This window comes from Pseudoliparis swirei, chromosome 6, assembly GCF_029220125.1.
Source record: "Pseudoliparis swirei isolate HS2019 ecotype Mariana Trench chromosome 6, NWPU_hadal_v1, whole genome shotgun sequence".
Lineage (NCBI taxonomy): Eukaryota > Metazoa > Chordata > Actinopteri > Perciformes > Liparidae > Pseudoliparis > Pseudoliparis swirei.
Genome location: NC_079393.1, coordinates 4,927,773 through 4,950,272, shown reverse-complemented (window position 1 = coordinate 4,950,272; position 22,500 = coordinate 4,927,773). Strand labels below are relative to the sequence as shown.

Sequence of the window (22,500 nt, the reverse complement as noted above, 5' to 3'; positions counted from 1 at the left end):
CCCCCAAAAACGCCCTCAAATAATCAGTAATCGCGGAGGCTTTTATTTTGAAATATGTTGCGCACAGGAAGTCGTGCATCCAAATGCCTTCAGCTTGACGGTGGTGGACCGTGATGCGAATTCTCAAGGACATCAGTGCGTTGGGGCTGAAGCCCTGAAGAGGTTTCCCACCCCTCAGACCCCAGTACACACACAATGCAGTCACGGCTCGGTTCTTTCTTCACACGGATTAGAGGGAGGATTGTTTCTGCATTAATATGCATCACAAGGTTAGAGGAGACATTCATACCAGAAAAAAAGAAACTGCTGCAACGTCCTCATGGTGATGCGTCACGGCTGGTTTGACTTTCCTCAAGGAGAACTCAGGTTCCACTGTGCAGGGATACAAGTGCATTTCTATAAAGGGCCACAAAGTAAAGATAATTATGACCTCCAAGCAACAATTAGCATTAATAACTCAAATTAGTTTCTGATATGATTCCTAATAATATAATTGTACAGACTTAAGATCAGTTTTCCACTTGTGTGACCTCATTTGACTTATGCATGGTGAGAAAGAAACATTTAATTTGCCTTATTATTGTCAAAATAACTTTGAATTTGAATTCATTTGGCAACAATGAGATCTGTGCACATGTGCAGCTCCAGACCGGACCACTTGGCAGCGACGCCTTCAGGCTCCTGTTTCCACAGAGGGTGTACCGTTTCATGCTCCGGGCAGCAGACTGTGGATTAAAGAGGAACTCGTGGCCACGCAGCACTCGGATCAAAGTTCAGAATTAGTTTACGACACACAGAAAGATGGATATGGAGAAATCGGGGACGTACAGGTCCGGATACGAGCGCTATGAGATCAACTGTAGGCCTTGTGTGTAGAAAGAAGTGACTGGGATCATTTAATGCATGTCAGGAGATGTCAGGCTTGACTTAACATACCAACTGTATACAATCTAACATAAATAAATCGATATAAATGTACTGAATATGGATTAAATATTAAATAATTCATCTGTGCATGAGCAAATTAGTAAAAAAGAAAAAAAAAATACAGGAATTCCATATGAAGTGTAAATCTCTTTAATGTGAGTTACTTATAACACCAACAATGGCTCCGTTGTTCTCCGAGCTTCTAGTCAGAAAATATAGAAAGTTATAGAATTAAGCGATCATTTATTTGTAATCTTAATTCCGATGAACTAACACAATCTAATTCCTGATCAGACCATAATCAAAATGTGATTTGCTGTGCTCAGCAGTCATTAAAGCCCCGCCTACTGAGAGTTTCATACTTCTGGAGAACCGACCTTTGAACAGGAGATTACGAGAAAGATTCTTTTATTTGCTGCCAGCTGATAAACTTGAATTATAAAAGTCTCAGAGCAGAAAGTCTTGAAAGGTTTCACGTTACTTTGTCAGTAAGAATAAAAACAAGTGAATCCTGACAGACGCAGAGGATAAAAGAATTAAAAACAGTCAAATTAATTAAGAAAACTGATATTTATTTACACACGACTTTGGCAACATAAGATATTTACAATCGGAATCCGTCATTAGGACCTTCCCTTTCACTTAAACCAAATAAATAAATAAACATGAATAGTATTTATATCAACAAACTTAAGCCTCGATTGCAAATCAGCTCTTTAAAATAAAAATCTAAAAGCTTCACAGAGACACGTGAGGAAAACAAAAGGTGTATTTTGAAAGAGGAAATGCAGCTTTTCATCTCTGCGATCTTTGAAATGTGCCGATTAAAACAAAAAAGCCAGCGGTTAGAGAACGGAGAGGAGACTGAGAGGGACATTCATTCGTCTTCAAAGGCCTCTTCAAGTGGTGCTCCAAAGGAGTCTCTCAGATCGGCCAATCAAAAGGTTCCCGGCCAATCAGAAAGCTCCCGGCAAATCAAAAGGCTCCTGAACATCAAAAGTTCCCGGCAAATCAAAAAGCTCCCAGCCAATCAAAAGGCTCCTGAACATCAAAAGTTTCCCGGCCAATTAAAAAGCTCCCGACCAATCAAAAGGCTCCCGGCGTCACAGTTTTCCCGGGTCAGTGCAGCAGCCTCTTCCGGCTGCAGTTCTTCCCCGAGCTGGAGCGCCGGCTCGGCCGGCTGAAGGGGGCGCCGTCCTCTCCCTCCACGGCCGCCGTCCTCCCCGATGACGCCTCGTCTGCAACGTTAGGAAACCATGAGGATCGACCGGGTCGCTCCCGACGAGGTCGTCGTGTGTTCGTTTGTCAAATGATTGTAATTGTAGATTCTGCAGACGACTGACCATCTGACTGGAGTGCTGCTTATTGACCAATATACACAATGACGGTATTTCTTGTCTAATAATATCTCGATATCTATTTGGGAGATTCAAATCCAGCCTCGAGTATTGTACATATGCCAGACTGTGTTTTTGTTAACGTGTGGCTTGTCGATAATGCCTTTAAAAAAAACAAAACACAGCTGTAAAATCACAAGCGTTATAAAGCGTACCTTTAAAAGTGGGAGTCCTCCTCCTAGAGGAGCCCGTTTGGCTCTTGAACAGCAGCGGGGAGCGAGTGAGCGCCAGGATCCCGCTCGCCGTCACCGACTTCCTGGCCTTCGAGTTGGGAGGCGTCGCTACTGTCAAAACACACAAAACACCCGAGATGAACTTTCTCTACTTCTGCAGTTGTACATAATCATTAGATTCCTCCAAGACTTATCAGGGTTCTTACACATTTGGACCGATGGATTTCCAGGACTTTAAATCAAATGTCCACGACCAAACTGAAATCTCGGTATAAACATGATAAATTTAGAAAATGTTGCGTATCGAGAGCGTACGCCGGCTTATATTTTGAGCGTCTTTCTTTAAAAAAATATATTAATTATTTCAAACTCGGCGTAAATGAACATGTGATTACAAAAAATTTCCAGGACTTTTCCAAAACTTTGATTTACGTTTTTTCCATGACTTTTCCAGGCCTGGAAATGACCATGTTAAAATTCCGTGACTTTTCCAGGTTTTCCATGACCTGAACCCTGTATTATTTATTAAAGCAAAGACACCATTCAAATGACGGCATAACATGCGTTCATCGCAACTTCACTTCTCGATAATCGGTTAGAAGACAGAAGCGGTTCGGAGCGCCGTACCCGACTTGACGTCCCCGGCGGCCCAGACGACGTCTTCGTCCGCTCTCGGAGGATCGGCGGCGGCGGCGTGCTGCGCCAGCTTCTCCGTCCAGTACGAGTCCTCCACCGGAGAAAGAGGGGACGCGTCTTCTCCGGCCGGCGGCGAGCGCTTGGAAGCCAGAGAAAAAACCCCCGCCGCCTTCTGGCTGGAGGCCTCGTCCTCGCCGTCCTGCTGCAGTCTGCCGACTCCGAGCTCGGCTTCCTCCGGCGGCGGCTCGCCCTTCGGCCCGCGGTGCTCCTTGGCTCCGCCCACGCCGATCTGAGCCCTCTTGCGGCGAGGCCAGCTGCTGAAGTTGTCCGGCGTCGCCTTCCCGCCGCTCTGAGGCGAAGGAGTCAGCGGGATGAGGTCCGCCGTGGCCGCCGTGTAGGACCGGCAGATGTACGTCTGGACGCCTCCGCCTTTCCCCGGCGTGCTCTTGGCCGGCGTGACGTGAGCGCAGACAGACGGCGAGACGCAGCCGGGGTCTCGGTGCTTGGAGAGCAGCGCCACGGGGCTTTCCGGCGGAGGCGGGCCTCGGACCCCCGACCGAGGCCCGCCGTCCGAGGCGGAGTCCGTGCGTTTGATCTTGAGCTTGGGAAGCCCCGACGTCGGCATCTCCAGCTCCACCTGGTAGGTCAGCGGCGTCGGAGCGGCGGCGCCCCTCGGCCTCGCCGGGCCCCGAGGCGCGGAGAACCGAGCGGGTTCGTTCCCGTAGCCCAGGCGAGCGGCCGCCTCCCTCTGCTGCCGCTCGGGGGTCTGCCGGAAGCCGTAGGTCCGGGGCGCCGCGTCTCCTCCGTCGCTCGGCGACGCGTCCTCGCCGGACTTCGAGGGCTTCCGCGAAAAGCTGATGTTCATCTTGATGCCGCCGCTGAACTGGGTCTTCACCACGGCGGCGTCCACGATGTCCATGCCGTCGTCGTCGGAGCGCGACGAGTCCGGCTGCTGCGAGTTGCCGTGGGAACCGGAGTCCGGTTCGGCTCGCGCCGCCTCGTTCGTCGACGTCTCCGCCGGGTCGCGGTGCCGGTCACATTCTGCGGGAACGTTCTCGCCCGGCCGGGGCGTCGAGTCCCGTCCGGGGGTTCGGGCGCCGTGACCCGACCGCATTCTCCCCGGAGACCTCCCCGATGTCTCCGATGTTTCCGAAAGGTCCGCTGGTGTGGATACCGGCTCACACGCGGGTGAGGGGGCGGAGCTTTTACCCGGAGTTCGTCCGGAGCGAGTCAGCATTTTGTGAGGAGGACTCGGGGTCTGGGGTTGAGTTCCCATGAGGGGCGAGCGGCGGTGGGCCGGAGGCGGGGTGCATTGTGGGGGAGGCGTGTCCTTCTGAGGGGTCTGCGTCCCGTCGGAAAGTTTTTCAGACGACCTCGGATTCTTTTCACGCGACGACAGGACATGTTCCGAAACCCTGACGAGGCTCACTTGACAAGTCTTATCCGGGGTTTTGAAAATGTCTCTCGTGGTGCGTGCGTCCTCGGCGGCCGGCGAGCCGAGCTCCTTGGGAGTTCTCGACAGTCTGGGGGACGCGGCGCGGGGAGAATCCGGCACTTTGAAAGCAGCGGCGTCGTCGTCCGCCGCCGCTAGGCGCTTCTGAGGCGACGGAGACCACGTGACGCTTTTCTTCGGCGTCTTCAAAAGCGGACTGCTGAGAAGATGTGGTCCGGAGACGGAGTCCGCCTTGACCGGAGTCCTGAGGATCCCCCTCAGGGGGCTCCTCAGGGGGCTCCTCAGGGGGCTCTCCTCGGTGGGCGTCTCCAACGCGAGAGTCTGTCGGGCTGGAGATCTGAACGGACTTCCTCTCAGAGCCCGACCGAGGTCACGAGATCCACTCGCCACGGGGCTCTGGGCAACAGGGAAAACACGCTTCCTCGATGGAGGTGGGGTTCGAGGAGTCAGAGGGGTTTGAGGGGTCCGAGGGGTCCGAGGGGTTTGAGGGGTCCTGGGTGATGTGATCCCGTGCATGGCTCTTCCACGGTTGCCGGGTGACCGCGTTGGAGTTTTATTTGGACTCTAAAAGAAAAACACACACAGAGAGAAGAGGAAAAAAAGTAATTAAACCTTTAAGACCGTTACTCGTTTGGGCCACTAGGGGGCAGCGTACACTAGCTGCTCTTCATAATAACCCAACATTAGTAGAACAATCGGAGAGCAATACCACAATTACATGGAAATATGTTATAAAGACGCATGAAGGAGAACAAAATGAAAATGAAAAGATGATTGATCCATTTTGATGTAGCACCCCAACACTTTGAATTAGAAAGATGGGGTGGTTGGGTTCATGTCTCCATTATTATTGAGCATGATTTTAGTGATCAATTGGATCGACCATATAGGAAATTACCAAACTGACCCCAGATGACCGCTTTTAGTGAACACCCTTTGTTTACTGATATAAATGATATATCCAATAATACAATCAAAACAAACAAAACAATCAAACTAAGAAACCGGATTTCTCCAAACAAATTGATAACATTGATGATGATAGTGATGAATCACTTAATTTACCCCCCCCCATTGGGCCCACATACACGCTCACACACACTCACGCTCCCCAACACGTTGCAGGCCTGTTGCAGCTCTTTCCTTCCAGCGCCGTCCTTCTTTCGGGTGCAGTGTCTTTCCGTAGCAGTGTCTTCCGGGAGCAGTGTCTTTCTGTCGCAGTGTCTTTCTGTCTCTGTGTCTTTCTGTAGCCGTGTCTTTCGGTAGCAGTGTCTTTCTGCAGCAGTACGCACCTTCACACTTCATTCACCCATCATCTCTCATCTCTCCCACTCTCTCCTTTCACCTTTTAACTTCTAAACCCCGCCCCCACCAGGTGAGACCAATTGACACCTGTGTGCCCAATCAATCAATCAAGACAAGATATATATTGATCTTTGTGGCTTATTTATATTCTTATTTGTATTTCCCCCCAGGGCTACACACTCCCCCTTCTAGAAGCTTTGATGTCCTCATCAAATGTTAAGCTATCTGTAATCGATTGGGGCTGACTACCTAACACAATCGGGACACAAGGCCATCGGGTGGCACCAGACGGTTGGGCACGGGTGACTTCTTGAAGTTTGGAATGTTTCGCTTCCTATAAACACCCCGTGGCTTAGGCCAGTCACTGGCTGGTTGGAAGGTGTTCCCAACTCATCATAACCCAGTCGAATCACAGGTTTTCTGATTCTTTTGGGGCGTTCAACTGGAAGTTCAACTTCTTCCGTTACTTCCACATTATTTCCCTCAGCTCCTCCCTCAGAATCTTCGTCTGCTTCGGAGGGAAGAGGTAGATCAGCAGTCTCTGGTGGTAGGTCCACAGGTGCCAGATCTCTGAATGGCGAAGTCGCTCTGACTTCGTCGGGGACCGGACCTTGCGGGTTTGTGAGGAACTCTGGTTGCAACAAAATATCTCTCCATTCAACTACTGATGGTCTTGGGGGGTCCACATCCTCATATTCAGACTCTGAGGAGAGGGGAATGTCTTCCACAAGAATCTGTGTTGTGCCTTGACCCCGTCTCTGTTGTGGTCTGGTCACCGGTCTCCGGGGCCGCTCAGGCTCATCATTCTGCGTGGAAAATCTCACCAAGTAGCCAATAGGTAAGAGATGATTGCGGTGCCATGTTTTTATCACTCCGGTTCCCCTTTCTGGTTTCACGTGGTAGACTGGAAGATTTGGCATCTGTCCAACCACGATGTAGGGTTCAGACCTCCATTTATCTTTTAGCTTGTGCTTTCCAGTGACATCAAAGTTTCTCAGCAGCACCCGGTCACCTTCGGCCAGGACTTGTTCTTTTACCAACTGGTCATGTGCTCTCTTGTTTCTCTGGTGATTCTGGTCAGCAGCTGCAATGGCAAGTTGGTAGGCTTTGCGGAGATCTGCTTTAAGCTTAGTAACATACTGGGGGTACGTTACGCTCTGGTCATTCTCCTCCATTACGCCAAAACAAATATCAACCGGCAGGCGAGCTTCGCGTCCAAACATCAGCAGATAAGGTGAATAACCCGTGGCCTCATTCCTCGTGCAATTATAGGCATGCACTAAATGACTGATGTTCCGACTCCACTTTTGTTTTTGCCTTGGATCCAGCGTTCCCAGCATGGATAGAAGAGTTCGGTTGAACCGTTCTGGTTGGGGATCCCCCTGCGGATGGTACGGGGATGTCCTGGACTTACGAATCCCTAACATTTGGAGTAGGTCTCGGATCAAGTGACTCTCGAAATCCCGCCCCTGATCTGAATGTATCCTTGCTGGGAGTCCATAGTGGACAAAATACCGCTCCCCGAGAATTTTTGCCACTGTTGCCGCTTTCTGGTCTTTGGCTGGAAAGGCTTGGGCGTATCGGGTGAAGTGATCAGTTACCACAAGGACATTGGCCACTCCCTGGGCATCGGGCTCAATGGACAGGAAATCGATACATACAAGATCAAGGGGTCCCTTACTGGTTATCTGATTAAGCAGGGCAGCTCTCTGGGGGAGGGTTTTACGTGCGACACATCTGCCACAGCTTTTTATGTATTTTTCCACCTCCACTCCCATCTTAGGCCAGTAAAACCGGTCTCTGATGAGCTGCACAGTCTTTTCGACGCCCAGATGCCCCGACTCGTCATGCAAGGACCCCAGTACCATGGGGACATACTCCCTGGGGAGGACAAGCTGGTGTACCTCAGTACCCGGAGGTCTTTCGGTAACTCGGTAAAGCAAGCCCTTAGTTACCCTCAGCTTGTTGACCTCTCGCTGCAAAAGGGTTACTCTGGGATTATCGCCTCTAGCTAAGGGGGACGAGTGCCCTTCCAGGACTGCTTTCTTCACGGGAGATATTGTGGGGTCTGTATCTTGAGCTGTAATCAGATCTTCCCGACTGATCTGAATCAAACAACCAAAATCCAGACGGGTAGGGAACACATAATACTCCGGAAGGGCATCAGGGGAAACTCCTAATGGCTCTGCCATGTTGAGCGATTCACCGCTGATATCCCACATCGGACCTGCTTACAGAGGGCGTGGACACTTTCCGGGAGTAGGTGTTGCCATTCTATGTCATCATCGGCCAGAGGGTTGCGGGACAAGGCGTCAGCATCAATATTGCTGCTTCCAGGTCGATACTGGAGGGTGAAGTTGTAGGTCGAGAGTGCCGCCAGCCAACGATGACCTGTGGCGTTCAGCTTGCCACTAGTGAGGATATATGTCAGGGGGTTGTTATCGGTCCTCACGGTGAAAGATGCTCCATACAAATAGTCATGGAATTTATCCACCACTGCCCATTTAAGTGCCAGAAATTCAAGCTGATGCACTGGATAGTTCCGTTCCGACGAACTCAGCTTTCGGCTCGCAAAGGCGACTGGTCTCAACCCTTCGGGGTGGTCTTGGTTTAACACCGCCCCTAAGCCCTTCAAGCTAGCATCGATGTGCAACACATAGGGCTTGGCTGGGTCAGCGAAGGCTAGGACAGGGGCGTGGGTGAGGCAGTGAATTATTTTTTGAAGGCTTCCGTGCAGGAGGGATCCCATCTCTCCCCGAAGGGTTTACTCACTTGGTAGTAAGTTTTATCGGGTACCTGGGCTGCGTTCTTCTTCTTTTGGGTAGGGGGATAACCCTTACAGAGTTCAGTAAGGGGTCCGACTATGATCGAGTAGTTGCTTATGAAGCGACGGTAGTACCCACAGAAGCCTAAGAAAGACTGCAAAGACTTAAGATTAGTGGGCTGGTCCCAGTTGGCTACCGCTTCAGCTTTGGCCGGGTCTGTGGAAATTCCATTCTCCGACACAATGTGTCCTACGTAGGTGACTTCTGGCCGACAGAACTGGCATTTGTCTATTGACAACTTTAACCCAGCCTCTTCCAGCCGGTCTATCACCTTGAGGAGTCTTTCCTCATGCTCGTCTAGACTTTTCCCGAATACGATCAGATCGTCGAGGTAAACTATGACCTCAAGCAGGTGCATATCCCCGACCGCCTTCTCCATAAGTCTTTGGAAAGTAGCCGGTGCTCCGGTGACTCCCTGCGGCATCCTCTCAAACTGATAAAATCCCAATGGACATATGAAGGCAGTTTTCTCTTTATCCTCTTCTGCCATCGGGATCTGGTAGTAACCACTGCGCAAGTCCAACACTGAAAACCACTTGCTTCCGGTCAAACAGTCCAACGCATCATCAATGCGGGGCATGGTGTACTGATCAGGGATTGTTCTTCGATTCAGCGTTCGATAGTCCACACACATGCGCAGTTTTCCAGTCTTCTTTCGTGCCAGGACAATGGGTGAAGCATAGGGGCTTCTGGATTCCTTTATTAGTCCGGCGGCCAGAAGTCCTTGAAGGTGACGTCGAAGGTCGTCTAAGTCAGTGAGTGATATGCGCCGAGATCTTTCTCTGAAAGGGGTATCATCAGTCAGTCGTATACGATGTTCCACTCTCTTGGCTAAGCCCACGTCCCATTCGGCAGTTGAGAAAACATTGGACTTCTCAGAGAGTTTTTGTCTTAGTCTGGCTTCATACTCTGCGGGAATGGGGGAATCACCAAAATCAAACATGGACACGTCAATATTTGGGGCTGCCTCTGTTTTTTTACTTGGTACCTCGGTCACCATATCCGCTACATATAGATGCGCAATCACTGTACCTGGAGGGATGGAGGTGGCCTTTCTTGACTCATTCCGCAACAACACAAGGAACTTGTTCTTGTCCATTATGTTTGAGAATAAAACAGTGGGCTGCACAACCACACTTGGAGGTAGAGCAGGTGAGGAGGCACGTTCTGTGATAAGAATACTATCGGCCAAACAGTGTTTTTCATGAACTTTACAGATGGCTATGTACTCATTGCCAGCTAGAATGACAAGGGGGCCAGGGCCGGACCACTTAACTTCAGCTACCGGGCTCTCACATATAGCCTCCTGAGGCATGGTGGTGGGGAAAGGCTGAGCTTTAAGCTTGGATACCCCTACTCTCATGGATCGGAGATTACCTGCAACTCCCTCACTTGACGTAAAAGGTCTGACCTTGCGGACATTGGTGCCTACCAGAATAGGAATGTTGTCAGAACAACGGGGATCAGGGCACACCAAAGCAAGAATAGGGATTGACGTGGGGTGTCAGGTGCCTTTTCTGGAAGCTCTAATTCCACCTGGATGTAGCCTCTATAGGGATAGCTGCTCTCTGATTCACTAAGGCCCCAAATGTCTAACCCACTGACTGGCTGCAAGGGCACATGGGATAGGTGCTTGGCATACCAGCTGTCAAAGATTATTGTCACTTGGGATCCACTATCCAGCAGAGCAGTGCAGGGTTTTCCATCCACTTTTACCCAGGCGGTGGAGGGTGGCCCTATCAGTCCCTCCGGTAGATGGCTGGTCGGTACTTTTACCCCACTTCTTCTCACATGGGCGTTATGGGGGTTTTCTCTAGTGGGGGAAGCATTTCTTTCCCTATTACCTATTCTCAGCTGTCGCTGAGCACGGATTAATTTCTGGATCACCTTTTGATAGTTTTCCGGCGCCCGACATTTCGTGGCAAAGTGCCCCTCCTCACCGCAACGGTAGCAGAAAAAGTCACTTGCATCTCCTTGCGGCAAGGCTCTCTCCCACCTGTGGTGGGGTGGAGACTCTGGACTAGATGGTGCTCTCTTCCATCGGGGGTGGGGTGCTTGAGTAGATCGGGTGATATGGCGCCGTACGTGATGGCTGCTGTGTTGCGAGCTCCCGGATTTTGTAGTAGTTTTTTGTTATTTATTCTTCTTATTGCTACTATTTTTGCACAAAACGTTAGCAGCCAGTTAACGTACGACAGATGCACACTTCTGGAGATTGGATCGGCAGTTGCTCGCCGCCTACCAGAGTTTTTCAACTCTTACTCGGACGTCCCGCCAGGAACAGTAGCGGAACTATCTCCGTCCATTTTAGGCGCGATCACGCAAAGCGTCGCCGACGGAGGGGAAGCGAGCTGGCGTGCTGGTCAGGCTGAGACGTCGAGCCAATCGACCCCTACTACCCACCATTTTACTGGCAAATGTACAGTCTTTGGACAATAAGCTATGCGAGCTACAGGCTCGTATTCACTTCCACCGGGAAACTAAGGACAACTGCATCATCTGCCTTACGGAGACATGGATGTCGGAGGAGGTTACCGACTCAGCCATCGAGCCGGCAGGATTTTCCGTCCACCGCGCGGACAGAACAAAGACTCTCTCTGGTAAAGATCGTGGAGGGGTATGTCTCATGATAAACAGATCTTGGTGCAACCAAAGTCATGTACATACTCTCAAGTCGTTCTGTTCCCCGGACCTGGAGTACCTAATGCTCATGTGTCGACCATTCTGGCTACCGCGGGAGTTTACAGCAGTCACCGTAACTGCTGTGTACATTCCGCCTCAAGCTAACACGGACATAGCGCTGAAGGAACTCTACGGGGCGATCAGCGAGCAGGAGTCGGCACACCCGAGGCTGCTTTCATTGTGGCGGGGACTTCAACAAAGCGAACCTGAAGAAAGTTCTCCAAGTTCTACCAACACATAACAAGCAACACGCTGGGGAGCGGATTCTCGACCACTGCTACACTCCCTTCCGGGATGGATACAAAGCCCTCCTCCGCCCACCGTTCGCAAATCGGACCACCGCTCCATCCAACTACTCCCGCCTACAGGCAGAGGCTTAAGCAGCAACCAATCGCTGTGAAGGAAGTGCAACGCTGGTCGGACCAATCGAGTCTATGCTACAGGACTGTTTTGAGCGTGCTGACTGGGATGTGTTCAGGGTCGCGTCGGACAACAACGTCAGTGAGTACGCGTCCTCAGTCACCGGGTTCATCAAGAAATGCATAGATGACGTTGTTCCTACCAAGTCGGTTCGGTTATCCCAACCAGAAACCGTGGATAAATGGCGTTCGCGCTTGCACGCGTAACACCGCCTTTGACTCCGGGAATATGGCGGAATACAAAAGAGCCCGCTACGACCTCCGTAAGACCATCGGCTCTGCCAAGCGGGAGTTCAGGAACAAGGTGGAGGAAAAGCTCAAGAGCCATGACGTGAGAGGTGTGTGGAAGGGCTACAGACAATCACGGACTTCAGAGGGAGAACCAGCGGTGAAGAGAACTCCTCTACCTCCCTCCCAGGCGAGCTAAATACATTCTTTGCTCGGTTCGGCGTGAGCGGCAGCCCGCCAAGGCAGCGCTGCCGAGGAGACCAGCCTGCTGATCATCTCAGAGGCTGACGTGCGCAGAGCCTTCAAGCGGGTGGACATCCGGAAGGCGGCAGGTCCCGACCACATCCCGGGCGCGCCCTCAGAGCATGTGCAGACCAGTTGGCAGGAGTCTTCGCAGACATCTTCAACCTCTCCCTGTCCCAGGCTGTTGTTCCTGAGAGCTTCAAGATGTCCACCATTGTGCCTGTCCCCAAACACCCCAAGGTAACCTGCCTGAATGACTGGAGACCCGTAGCCCTCACCTCGATTGTCAGTAAATGCTTGAGAGGTTGGTCAAGGACTTCATTTGTTCCATGTTGCCTGCCACGCTGGACCCATGGCAATTTGCATATCGTCAAAACAGATCCACCGACGACGCAATTGCCATGGCACTTCACACCGCCCTTTCCCACCTGGAGGGAGGAACTGTTGTGTGCGAATGCTGGTTGTGGACTACAGCTCAGCGTTCAACACTATTGTTCCCGCCAAGCTCGACACCAAGCTCAGAGGTCTAGGCCTGCACTCTACCATGTGCAGCTGGATACTGGACTTCCTGTCGGGCCGCCGCCAGGTGGTGAGGATGGGCAGTACCACCTCAGAGCCGCTGACCCTCAACACGGGAGCCCCTCAGGGATGCGTGTTGAGCCCTCTCCTCTACTCCCTGTACACCCACGACTGCACGGCCATGCACAGCTCCAACGTCATCATCAAGTTTGCTGACGACACAACAGTGTTGGGGCTGATCACCGACGACGACGACGAGACAGCCTACAGGGAGGAGGTTGGATCACTGGTACAGTGGTGCCAGGAGAACAGCCTCGTCCTCAACGTCAAGAAGACCAAGGAGCTGATCGTGGACTACAGGAAGCGGAGAGGAGAGCACACCCCATCTCCATAGACGGAGTTGCAGTAGAGGGTCAGCAGCTTCAAGTTCCTCGGCGTGCACATCTCCGAGGACCTCACATGGACCACGCACACCACTCACGTGGTGAAAAGGGCCCAACAACGCCTGTATTTCCTTAGGCGACTGAGGAAATTCAACATGGCCCCCCGCATCCTCAGAACATTCTACACCAGTACCATCGAGAGTGTTCTGACAGGTTGCATCACCGTCTGGTACGGGAACTGCACCGCCCTGGGCGTAGGGCACTACAGAGGGTGGTGCGGTCGGCACAGTACATCGTTGGAGGTGAGCTTCCTCCATCCTGGACATATACACCAAGCGGTGCGTGGCCAGGGCCAAACGGATGATGAAAGACAATAACCACCCGGCCACAAACTGTTCACCCTTCTACCGTCAGGCAGGCGATACCGCAGTATCAAGTGCCGACAAACAGACTGAGGGACAGCTTCTTCAGTCAGGCCATCAGGCTGCTGAACAAGGACTGAGACCCTCATTAACACTACACACCAGAACATATTCTGTGAATATCTATGGCCATGGTGTATATTTTATTACACTGTTTTATATATATATATATTGTATATATATATTGTATGTATATACATATATATATATTGTCTCAAAAAAGTGTATATTTTATTACATTGTTTTATATATATATTGTCATGATGTATATTCTATTACATTGTTTTATATATATATATTGTTAATACTTTCTTCTTTTTTCTGTGTGGATACTGTATAGTTTATTCTCATTCTTATTCTTTTTTTAGTCTGCTACTGCTGTCGGGTGTTTTGCACATAAGAATTTCACAAACCGATTATACTTGTATAAAAGGGGATGTGACAATAAAAAACTTGAAACACACACACACACACATACACGCATGCATACACACGCGCACACACACACGCGCACACACACACACACATGCACACACACATGCAGACATGCACACACACACACGCATACACACACATAGACACACGCATGCACACATACACGCGCACACACACATGCACACACACGCACACACACACACACACGCGCACACACACACATACACACACACACGCATGCACACACACACACGCATACACACACACACACATGCACACACACGAACAAACGCATACACACATACACTCTCACACTCTCACACAAACACACACGTACAAACTCTCTCACACAAAAAGACTCGTTCTCTCTATCTCACACACACACACACTCTCTCTCGCTCTTACAGTCACACAGACTCTCGCTCTCTCACATACACACTTTCTCTCACACTCTCACACAAAGACACTCACGTATAAACTCTCTCTATATACACACTCTCTCTCTCTCACACACACACACACACACACACACACTCTATTTCTCTCTCTCTCACACACACACACACACGCACGCATACTCTCTCTCTCTGTCACACACACACGCGCGCACACACACACACACTCACAAGAACAGCTATTACATGCAACACAGTAAGTTTAAAGCAGGCAGTTAATTAACAGGCGTTAACCGTTGGTAACCAAGCAAACCGCGGCTACTTTGATCTTTAAACCCCGCCTCTCCCTCGCTCGTTACCGCCGCTCGCACACAATGACCCAAACCTGCGTCGACGGAGACACAAAATTGCGTCATGTCGACGGTACAATAATAAGTCATGTCAAGTTGTAAGGACGTCACGTCACCTGGCCGGGTAGCTTCTGCGCACCGGCGCTCCGCCGACACGTTGCCGGTAGAGCAGAAAACCGGCCGTTACCGAGCCCCCCACGAACGTCAGGACCCCGATCCTCCGTTTGGAGGACAGGATTCTGGAGAAGCTGCTTGCCATTTTGTTTTTTCTTCTCCGTAAAGGCGATGTAAAAACAAATTCAACGTCTTATTCCCACGGCCGCAGGGCGTGACAGGCGGACGGAGGAGTGATGAAGCGCCTCTGATGGAAGAGGGAGCGGGAGAACCGTTTAACTGGAGCGACGTCAAGATGGACGGGGTTACGCAGCTCGGCACCGGAAATGAAACCGTGGCTTCAAAATAAAAGGGCAAAAAAACATTGATCATTACCATTTTTGATGCACTTGTACTGTACTACAGCATTTGCCCCAGCTGCATTACATTTCTTTGCCAGCGATACTTACTCGTTACTTCACAGCTTCATCTTATGAAGTATGATAAGTTGCTATACATGAATAGTTCCCACTTGATCAACTTCAAGATTAAGATACTATTTTCAAACGAATGCATTAGTAACTAGAACGGGCACTCGGTAGAGCGCATACCTTCGCATATCACAAGATTGGGCATTGAATTATGAACATTTTGGCATTAGTTGCATGCCAATTGGATAGAAATTGACCGCGCTATGGTAAAAATAAGATGTTGACCTTTTCATGACCTTGACCTTTGACCCGATCGATCCCAAAATCTAATCAAATGGTCCCCAGATAATAACCAACCACCCCACCAAATGTCATGCGATTCGGTTTAATACTTTTTGAGTTATGCGAGTAACACGCATACAAATAAATAAATACACGGTGATCAAAACATAACCTTCCGCATTTTCAATGCGAAGGTAATAATACTCCAAGGATATGGTATATACCAGTAAAAACAGAACTGTTTGTCTGTACAATGTTGAGAAGCATATAACATTTTATTTGTCTTTATATATGCACTGCTTTTTATTGTGGAGTGTAGCTTAACACAACACCCCAACACACCAGTATGTACAGTGTTGTGCAAAGGTACGGCACCCTAAATAAACAATTATTTTGCATTATAAAACTCATATTTAAGATAATGTCCTTATCTTTCAGTCTCTATTTATTATACACAACCTGGTTGTGTAATGACAGGGCAGGTATCATTTATTGTTAAATTGATCAACTGCTATACCGTTCATCACTTTAATCGTATTCACCGTGCAGATTATCATAAATAAAACGAGCAGAATTGAAGATGCAACCGCCCCCAAAAACGCCCTCAAATAATCAGTAATCGCGGAGGCTTTTATTTTGAAATATGTTGCGCACAGGAAGTCGTGCATCCAAATGCCTTCAGCTTGACGGTGGTGGACCGTGATGCGAATTCTCAAGGACATCAGTGCGTTGGAGCTGCAGCCCTGAAGAGGTTTCCCACCCCTCAGACCCCAGAACACACACAATGCAGTCACGGCTCGGTTCTTTCTTCACACGGATTAGAGGGAGGATTGTTTCTGCATTAATATGCATCACAAGGTTAGAGGAGACATTCATACCAGAAAAAAAGAAACTGCTGCAACTTCCTCATGGTGATGCGTCACGGCTGGTTTGACTTTCCTCAAGGAGAACTCAGGTTCCACTGTGCAGGGATATAAGTGCATTTCTATAAAGGGCCACAAAGTAAAGATAATTATGACCTCCAAGCAACAATTAGCATTAATAACTCAAATTAGTTTCTGATATGATTCCTAATAATATAATTGTACAGACTTAAGATCAGTTTTCCACTTGTGTGACCTCATTTGACTTATGCATGGTGAGAAAAAAACATTTAATTTGCCTTATTGTCAAAATAACTTTGAATTTGAATTCATTTGGCAACAATGAGATCTGTGCACATGTGCAGCTCCAGACCGGACCACTTGGCAGCGACGCCTTCAGGCTCCTGTTTCCACACAGAGGGTGTACCGGTTCATACTCCGGGCAGCAGACTGTGGATTAAAGAGGAACTCGTGGCCACGCAGCACTCGGATCAAAGTTCAGAATTAGTTTACGACACACAGAAAGATGGATATGGAGAAATCGGGGACGTACAGGTCCGGATACGAGCGCTATGAGATCAACTGTAGACCTTGTGTGTAGAAAGAAGTGACTGGGATCATTTTATGCATGTCAGGAGATGTCAGGCTTGACTTAACATACCAACTGTATACAATCTAACATAAATAAATCGATATAAATGTACTGAATATGGATTAAATATTAAATAATTCATCTGTGCATGAGCAAATTAGTAAAAAATAAATAAAAAATACAGGAATTCCATATGAAGTGTAAGTCTCTTTAATGTGAGTTACTTATAACACCAACAATGGCTCCGTTGTTCTCCGAGCTTCTAGTCAGAAAATATAGAAAGTTATAGAATTAAGCGATCATTTATTTGTAATCTTAATTCCGATGAACTAACACAATCTAATTCCTGATCAGACCATAATCAAAATGTGATTTGCTGTGCTCAGCAGTCATTAAAGCCCCGCCTACTGAGAGTTTCATACTTCTGGAGAACCGACCTTTGAACAGGAGATTACGAGAAAGATTCTTTTATTTGCTGCCAGCTGATAAACTTGAATTATAAAAGTCTCGGAGCAGAAAGTCTGGAGAGTGAAAGGTTTCACGTTACTTTGTCAGTAAGAATAAAAACAAGTGAATCCTGACAGACGCAGAGGATAAAAGAATTAAAAACAGTCAAATTAATTAAGAAAACTGATATTTATTTACACACGACTTTGGCAACATAAGATATTTACAATCGGAATCCGTCATTAGGACCTTCCCTTTCACTTAAACCAAATAAATAAATATACATGAATAGTATTTATATCAACAAACTTAAGCCTCGATTGCAAATCAGCGCTTTAAAATAAAAATCTAAAAGCTTCACAGAGACACGTGAGGAAAACAAAAGGTGTATTTTGAAAGAGGAAATGCAGCTTTTCATCTCTGCGATCTTTGAAATGTGCCGATTAAAACAAAAAAGCCAGCGGTTAGAGAACGGAGAGGAGACTGAGAGGGACATTCATTCGTCTTCAAAGGCCTCTTCAAGTGGTGCTCCAAAGGAGTCTCTCAGATCGGCCAATCAAAAGGTTCCCGGCCAATCAGAAAGCTCCCGGCAAATCAAAAGGCTCCTGAACATCAAAAGTTCCCGGCAAATCAAAAAGCTCCCAGCCAATCAAAAGGCTCGTGAACATCAAAAGTTTCCCGGCCAATTAAAAAGCTCCCGACCAATCAAAAGGCTCCCGGCGTCACAGTTTTCCCGGGTCAGTGCAGCAGCCTCTTCCGGCTGCAGTTCTTCCCGAGCTGGAGCGCCGGCTCGGCCGGCTGAACGGGGCGCCGTCCTCTCCCTCCACGGCCGCCGTCCTCCCCGATGACGCCTCGTCTGCAACGTTAGGAAACCATGAGGATCGACCGGGTCGCTCCCGACGAGGTCGTCGTGTGTTTGTTTGTCAAATGATTGTAATTGTAGATTCTGCAGACGACTGACCATCTGACTGGAGTGCTGCTTATTGACCAATATACTCAATGACGGTATTTCTTGTCTAATAATATCTCGATATCTATTTGGGAGATTCAAATCCAGCCTCGAGTATTGTACATATGCCAGACTGTGTTTTTGTTAACGTGTGGCTCGTCGATAATGCCTTTAAAAAAAACAAAACACAGCTGTAAAATCACAAGCGTTATAAAGCGTACCTTTAAAAGTGGGAGTCCTCCTCCTAGAGGAGCCCGTTTGGCTCTTGAACAGCAGCGGGGAGCGAGTGAGCGCCAGGATCCCGCTCGCCGTCACCGACTTCCTGGCCTTCGAGTTGGGAGGCGTCGCTACTGTCAAAACACACAAAACACCCGAGATGAACTTTCTCTACTTCTGCAGTTGTACATAATCATTAGATTCCTCCAAGACTTATCAGGGTTCTTACACATTTGGACCGATAGATTTCCAGGACTTTAAATCAAATGTCCACGACCAAACTGAAATCTCGGTATAAACATGATAAATTTAGAAATGTTATGTATTCGAGACGAGACGCCGGCTTATATTTTGAGCGTCTTTCTTTAAAAAAAAAATATTAATTATTTCAAACTCGGCGTAAATGAACATGCGATTACAAAAAATTTCCAGGACTTTTCCAAAACTTTGATTTACGTTTTTTCCATGACTTTTCCAGGCCTGGAAATGACCATTTTAAAATTCTATGACTTTTCCAGGTTTTCCATGACCTGAACCCTGTATTATTTATTAAAGCAAAGACACCATTCAAATGACGGCATAACATGCGTTCATCGCAACTTCACTTCTCGATAATCGGTTAGAAGACAGAAGCGGTTCGGAGCGCCGTACCCGACTTGGCGTCCCCGGCGGCCCAGACGACGTCTTCGTCCGCTCTCGGAGGATCGGCGGCGGCGGCGGCGTGCTGCGCCAGCTTCTCCGTCCAGTACGAGTCCTCCACCGGAGAAAGAGGGGATGCGTCTTCTCCGGCCGGCGGCGGCGAAGCCAGAGAAAACCCCGCCGCCTTCTGGCTGGAGGCCTCGCCTCGCCGTCCTGCTGCAGTCTGCCGACTCGAGCTCGGCTTCCTCCGGCGGCGGCTCGCCTTCGCCCGCGGTGCTCCTTGGCTCCGCCCACGCCGATCTGAGCCCTCTGCGGCGAGGCCAGCTGCTGAAGTTGTCGGCGTCGCCTTCCCGCCGCTCTGAGGCGAAGGAGTCAGCGGGATGAGGTCCGCCGTGGCCGCCGTGTAGGACCGGCAGATGTACGTCTGGACGCCTCCGCCTTTCCCCGGCGTGCTCTTGGCCGGCGTGACGTGAGCGCAGACGGACGGCAGACGAGCCCGGGTCTCGGTGCTTGGAGCAGCGCCACGGGGCTTTCCGGCGGAGGCGGGCCTCGGACCCCCGACCGAGGCCCGCCGTCCGAGGCGGAGTCCGTGCGTTTGATCTTGAGCTTGGGAAGCCCCGACGTCGGCATCTCCAGCTCCACCTGGTAGGTCAGCGGCGTCGGAGCGGCGGCGCCCCTCGGCCTCGCCGGGCCCCGAGGCGCGGAGAACCGAGCGGGTTCGTTCCCGTAGCCCAGGCGAGCGGCCGCCTCCCTCTGCTGCCGCTCGGGGGTCTGCCGGAAGCCGTAGGTCCGGGGCGCCGCGTCTCCTCCGTCGCTCGGCGACGCGTCCTCGCCGGACTTCGAGGGCTTCCGCGAAAAGCTGATGTTCATCTTGATGCCGCCGCTGAACTGGGTCTTCACCACGGCGGCGTCCACGATGTCCATGCCGTCGTCGTCGGAGCGCGACGAGTCCGGCTGCTGCGAGTTGCCGTGGGAACCGGAGTCCGGTTCGGCTCGCGCCGCCTCGTTCGGACGTCTCCGCCGGGTCGCGGTGCGGTCACATTCTGCGGGAACGTTCGCCCGGCCGGGCGTCGAGTCCCATCCGGGGTTCGCGCCGTGACCCGACCGCGTTCTCCCCGGAGACCTCCCCGATGTCTCCGATGTTTCCGAAAGGTCCGCTGGTGTGGATACCGGCTCACACGCGGGTGAGGGGGCGGAGCTTTTACCCGGAGTTCGTCCGGAGCGAGTCAGCATTTTGTGAGGAGGACTCGGGGTCTGGGGTTGAGTTCCCATGAGGGGCGAGCGGCGGTGGGCCGGAGGCGGGGTGCATTGTGGGGGAGGCGTGTCCTTCTGAGGGGTCTGCGTCCCGTCGGAAAGTTTTTCAGACGACCTCGGATTCTTTTCACGCGACGACAGGACATGTTCCGAAACCCTGACGAGGCTCACTTGACAAGTCTTATCCGGGGTTTTGAAAATGTCTGTGGTGCGTGGCCTCGGCGGCGAGCCGAGCTCCTTGGGAGTTCTCGACAGTCTGGGGACGCGGCGGGGAGAATCCGGCACTTTGAAAGCAGCGGCGTCGTCCGCCGCCGCTAGGCGCTTCTGAGGCGACGGAGACCACGTGACGCTTTTCTTCGGCGTCTTCAAAAGCGGACTGCTGAGAAGATGTGGTCCGGAGACGGAGTCCGCCTTGACTGAGTCCTGAGGATCCCCCTCAGGGGGCTCCTCAGGGGGCTCCTCAGGGGGCTCTCCTCGGTGGGCGTCTCCAACGCGAGAGTCTGTCGGGCTGGAGATCTGAACGGACTTCCTCTCAGAGCCCGACCGAGGTCACGAGATCCACTCGCCACGGGGCTCTGGGCAACAGGGAAAACACTTCCTCGATGGAGGTGGGGTTCGAGGAGTCAGAGGGGTTTGAGGGGTCCGAGGGGTCCGAGGGGTTTGAGGGGTCCTGGGTGATGTGATCCCGTGCATGGCTCTTCCACGGTTGCCGGGTGACCGCGTTGGAGTTTTATTTGGACTCTAAAAGAAAAACACACACAGAGAGAAGAGGAAAAAAAGTAATTAAACCTTTAAGACCGTTACTCGTTTGGGCCACTAGGGGGCAGCGTACACTAGCTGCTCTTCATAATAACCCAACATTAGTAGAACAATCGGAGAGCAATACCACAATTACATGGAAATATGTTATAAAGACGCATGAAGGAGAACAAAATGAAAATGAAAAGATGATTGATCCATTTTGAGAAAGGACATCAGCGAGCTCGTCATTTCAAGATGTTTTTTAAAATCTGCTTGTGCAGCACATTTCTTGTGATAACACACATTTGCAGACGTTAAGAATCTTTACGGTAGTACACAGGGTGTCAAAAAACAAAAACACAATACCTATACAAGAAGTCTTAAAATGGTACACACGTGCTTATTTTGAAGTTTCGATACTGGGTTATATCAGTAAATACCGTAAAGATTTTAAGAATCGATAATCTAATTAAATAAAATGAGCTCACCTCAAAGACACTAGAGTCTGTGGACAGCCTGGTCGACGGGTCAGAGGCACAGCGGGGGGAGGCGGCCGCCCCGAAAAGGAGGCGCATGGGAGAGCGGACGGCTTTCACATCGACGGCGGCGACTTTGCCGTCGCCGAGCGAAAGCTGGGAGGCGGAGAGCGCCCGGTCCAGGTTACGGGAGCGAGGCTGAGAACTCGAGTAGAAGACGCTGGAGTGCCTTCGAGCAAACGCCTTTAACCTCGGGCTCCTCCTCAGGTCTGAGGTCAGAGCACAGGAAGCTTCACGTTAGTACGTTACGGAGATGAAGGAGACCAAGAGGATTGAAACGCATTACACACGAGGGTTTAACCGCAGTCATTTATTTAAGTGGAATTAAATAAATTGCTGTATGCAAGATTAAGATGATGAGTAAAGTGAGACATTTGATTTTAACACCATTTAGATTCAGTTTCTGTTCATTAAAATAAATACACATTAATAACAAAAAGCCCTCGATTATTACCTTTAATCTGATTATTTTCTTTATTCCAAAAGACTACACATGCTTTTTGTTTACTTAAAACCAAGACAAATCCAGAATATACCCTCTTACGTTCATTTAGTTATTTTGTGTGGTAAAAACAACAAACGATTGTGATATATATATATATTTATTATTAATTTTATTTATTGGTGTATATATATGCATATATATTTATTGGTGTAGATATATA

The 22,500-nt window shown here is 49.9% G+C and overlaps 2 protein-coding genes across 4 annotated transcripts in view; both read right to left on the bottom strand.

Annotated features, from left to right (window-relative positions):
* Positions 1-1,478: 1,478 nt before the first annotated feature.
* LOC130195962 (treslin-like) lies at positions 1,479-15,598 on the bottom strand. 3 transcript variants are annotated; one of them, XM_056417814.1, is made up of 4 exons: positions 14,909-15,598; positions 3,125-5,150; positions 2,480-2,605; positions 1,479-2,165 (listed from the first exon to the last, which is right to left on the bottom strand). In XM_056417814.1, the coding sequence occupies exons 2-4, from the start codon at positions 5,100-5,102 to the stop codon at positions 2,047-2,049; spliced, it is 2,223 nt and encodes a 740-aa protein (XP_056273789.1). In that variant the 5' UTR covers positions 5,103-5,150; positions 14,909-15,598; the 3' UTR covers positions 1,479-2,046. The 3 variants fall into 3 exon arrangements, with proteins under 3 accessions (XP_056273789.1, XP_056273787.1, XP_056273788.1); XM_056417812.1 differs by having other exon boundaries at positions 2,480-2,608; positions 14,909-15,594; XM_056417813.1 differs by lacking the exon at positions 14,909-15,598 and adding an exon at positions 5,693-5,777 and having other exon boundaries at positions 2,480-2,608.
* A 2,076-nt stretch (positions 15,599-17,674) lies between these two features.
* Positions 17,675-22,500, bottom strand: part of ticrr (TopBP1-interacting, checkpoint, and replication regulator) — a 16,602-nt gene continuing 11,776 nt past the window's right edge. Inside the window, 11 exon segments of the mRNA XM_056417811.1 lie at positions 17,675-18,271; positions 18,274-18,356; positions 18,671-18,799; positions 19,317-19,537; positions 19,539-19,641; positions 19,644-19,795; positions 19,797-19,820; positions 19,822-20,977; positions 20,980-21,149; positions 21,151-21,299; positions 21,788-22,044. Coding sequence (XP_056273786.1) covers positions 18,239-18,271; positions 18,274-18,356; positions 18,671-18,799; positions 19,317-19,537; positions 19,539-19,641; positions 19,644-19,795; positions 19,797-19,820; positions 19,822-20,977; positions 20,980-21,149; positions 21,151-21,299; positions 21,788-22,044 — 2,477 coding nt within the window. The 3' untranslated portion in view covers positions 17,675-18,238.

Coding starts and splice junctions, on each gene's coding strand:
- LOC130195962 (XM_056417812.1), bottom strand. CDS start 5,102: ATGCACGGGATCACATCACCCAGGACCCCTCAAACCCCTCGGACCCCT. Junction 2,609..3,124: donor CGCCGGGGACGTCAAGTCGG/GTACGGCGCTCC, acceptor GTGTTTTGACAG/TAGCGACGCCTCCCAACTCG. Junction 2,166..2,479: donor GAGGACTCCCACTTTTAAAG/GTACGCTTTATA, acceptor CTAACGTTGCAG/ACGAGGCGTCATCGGGGAGG.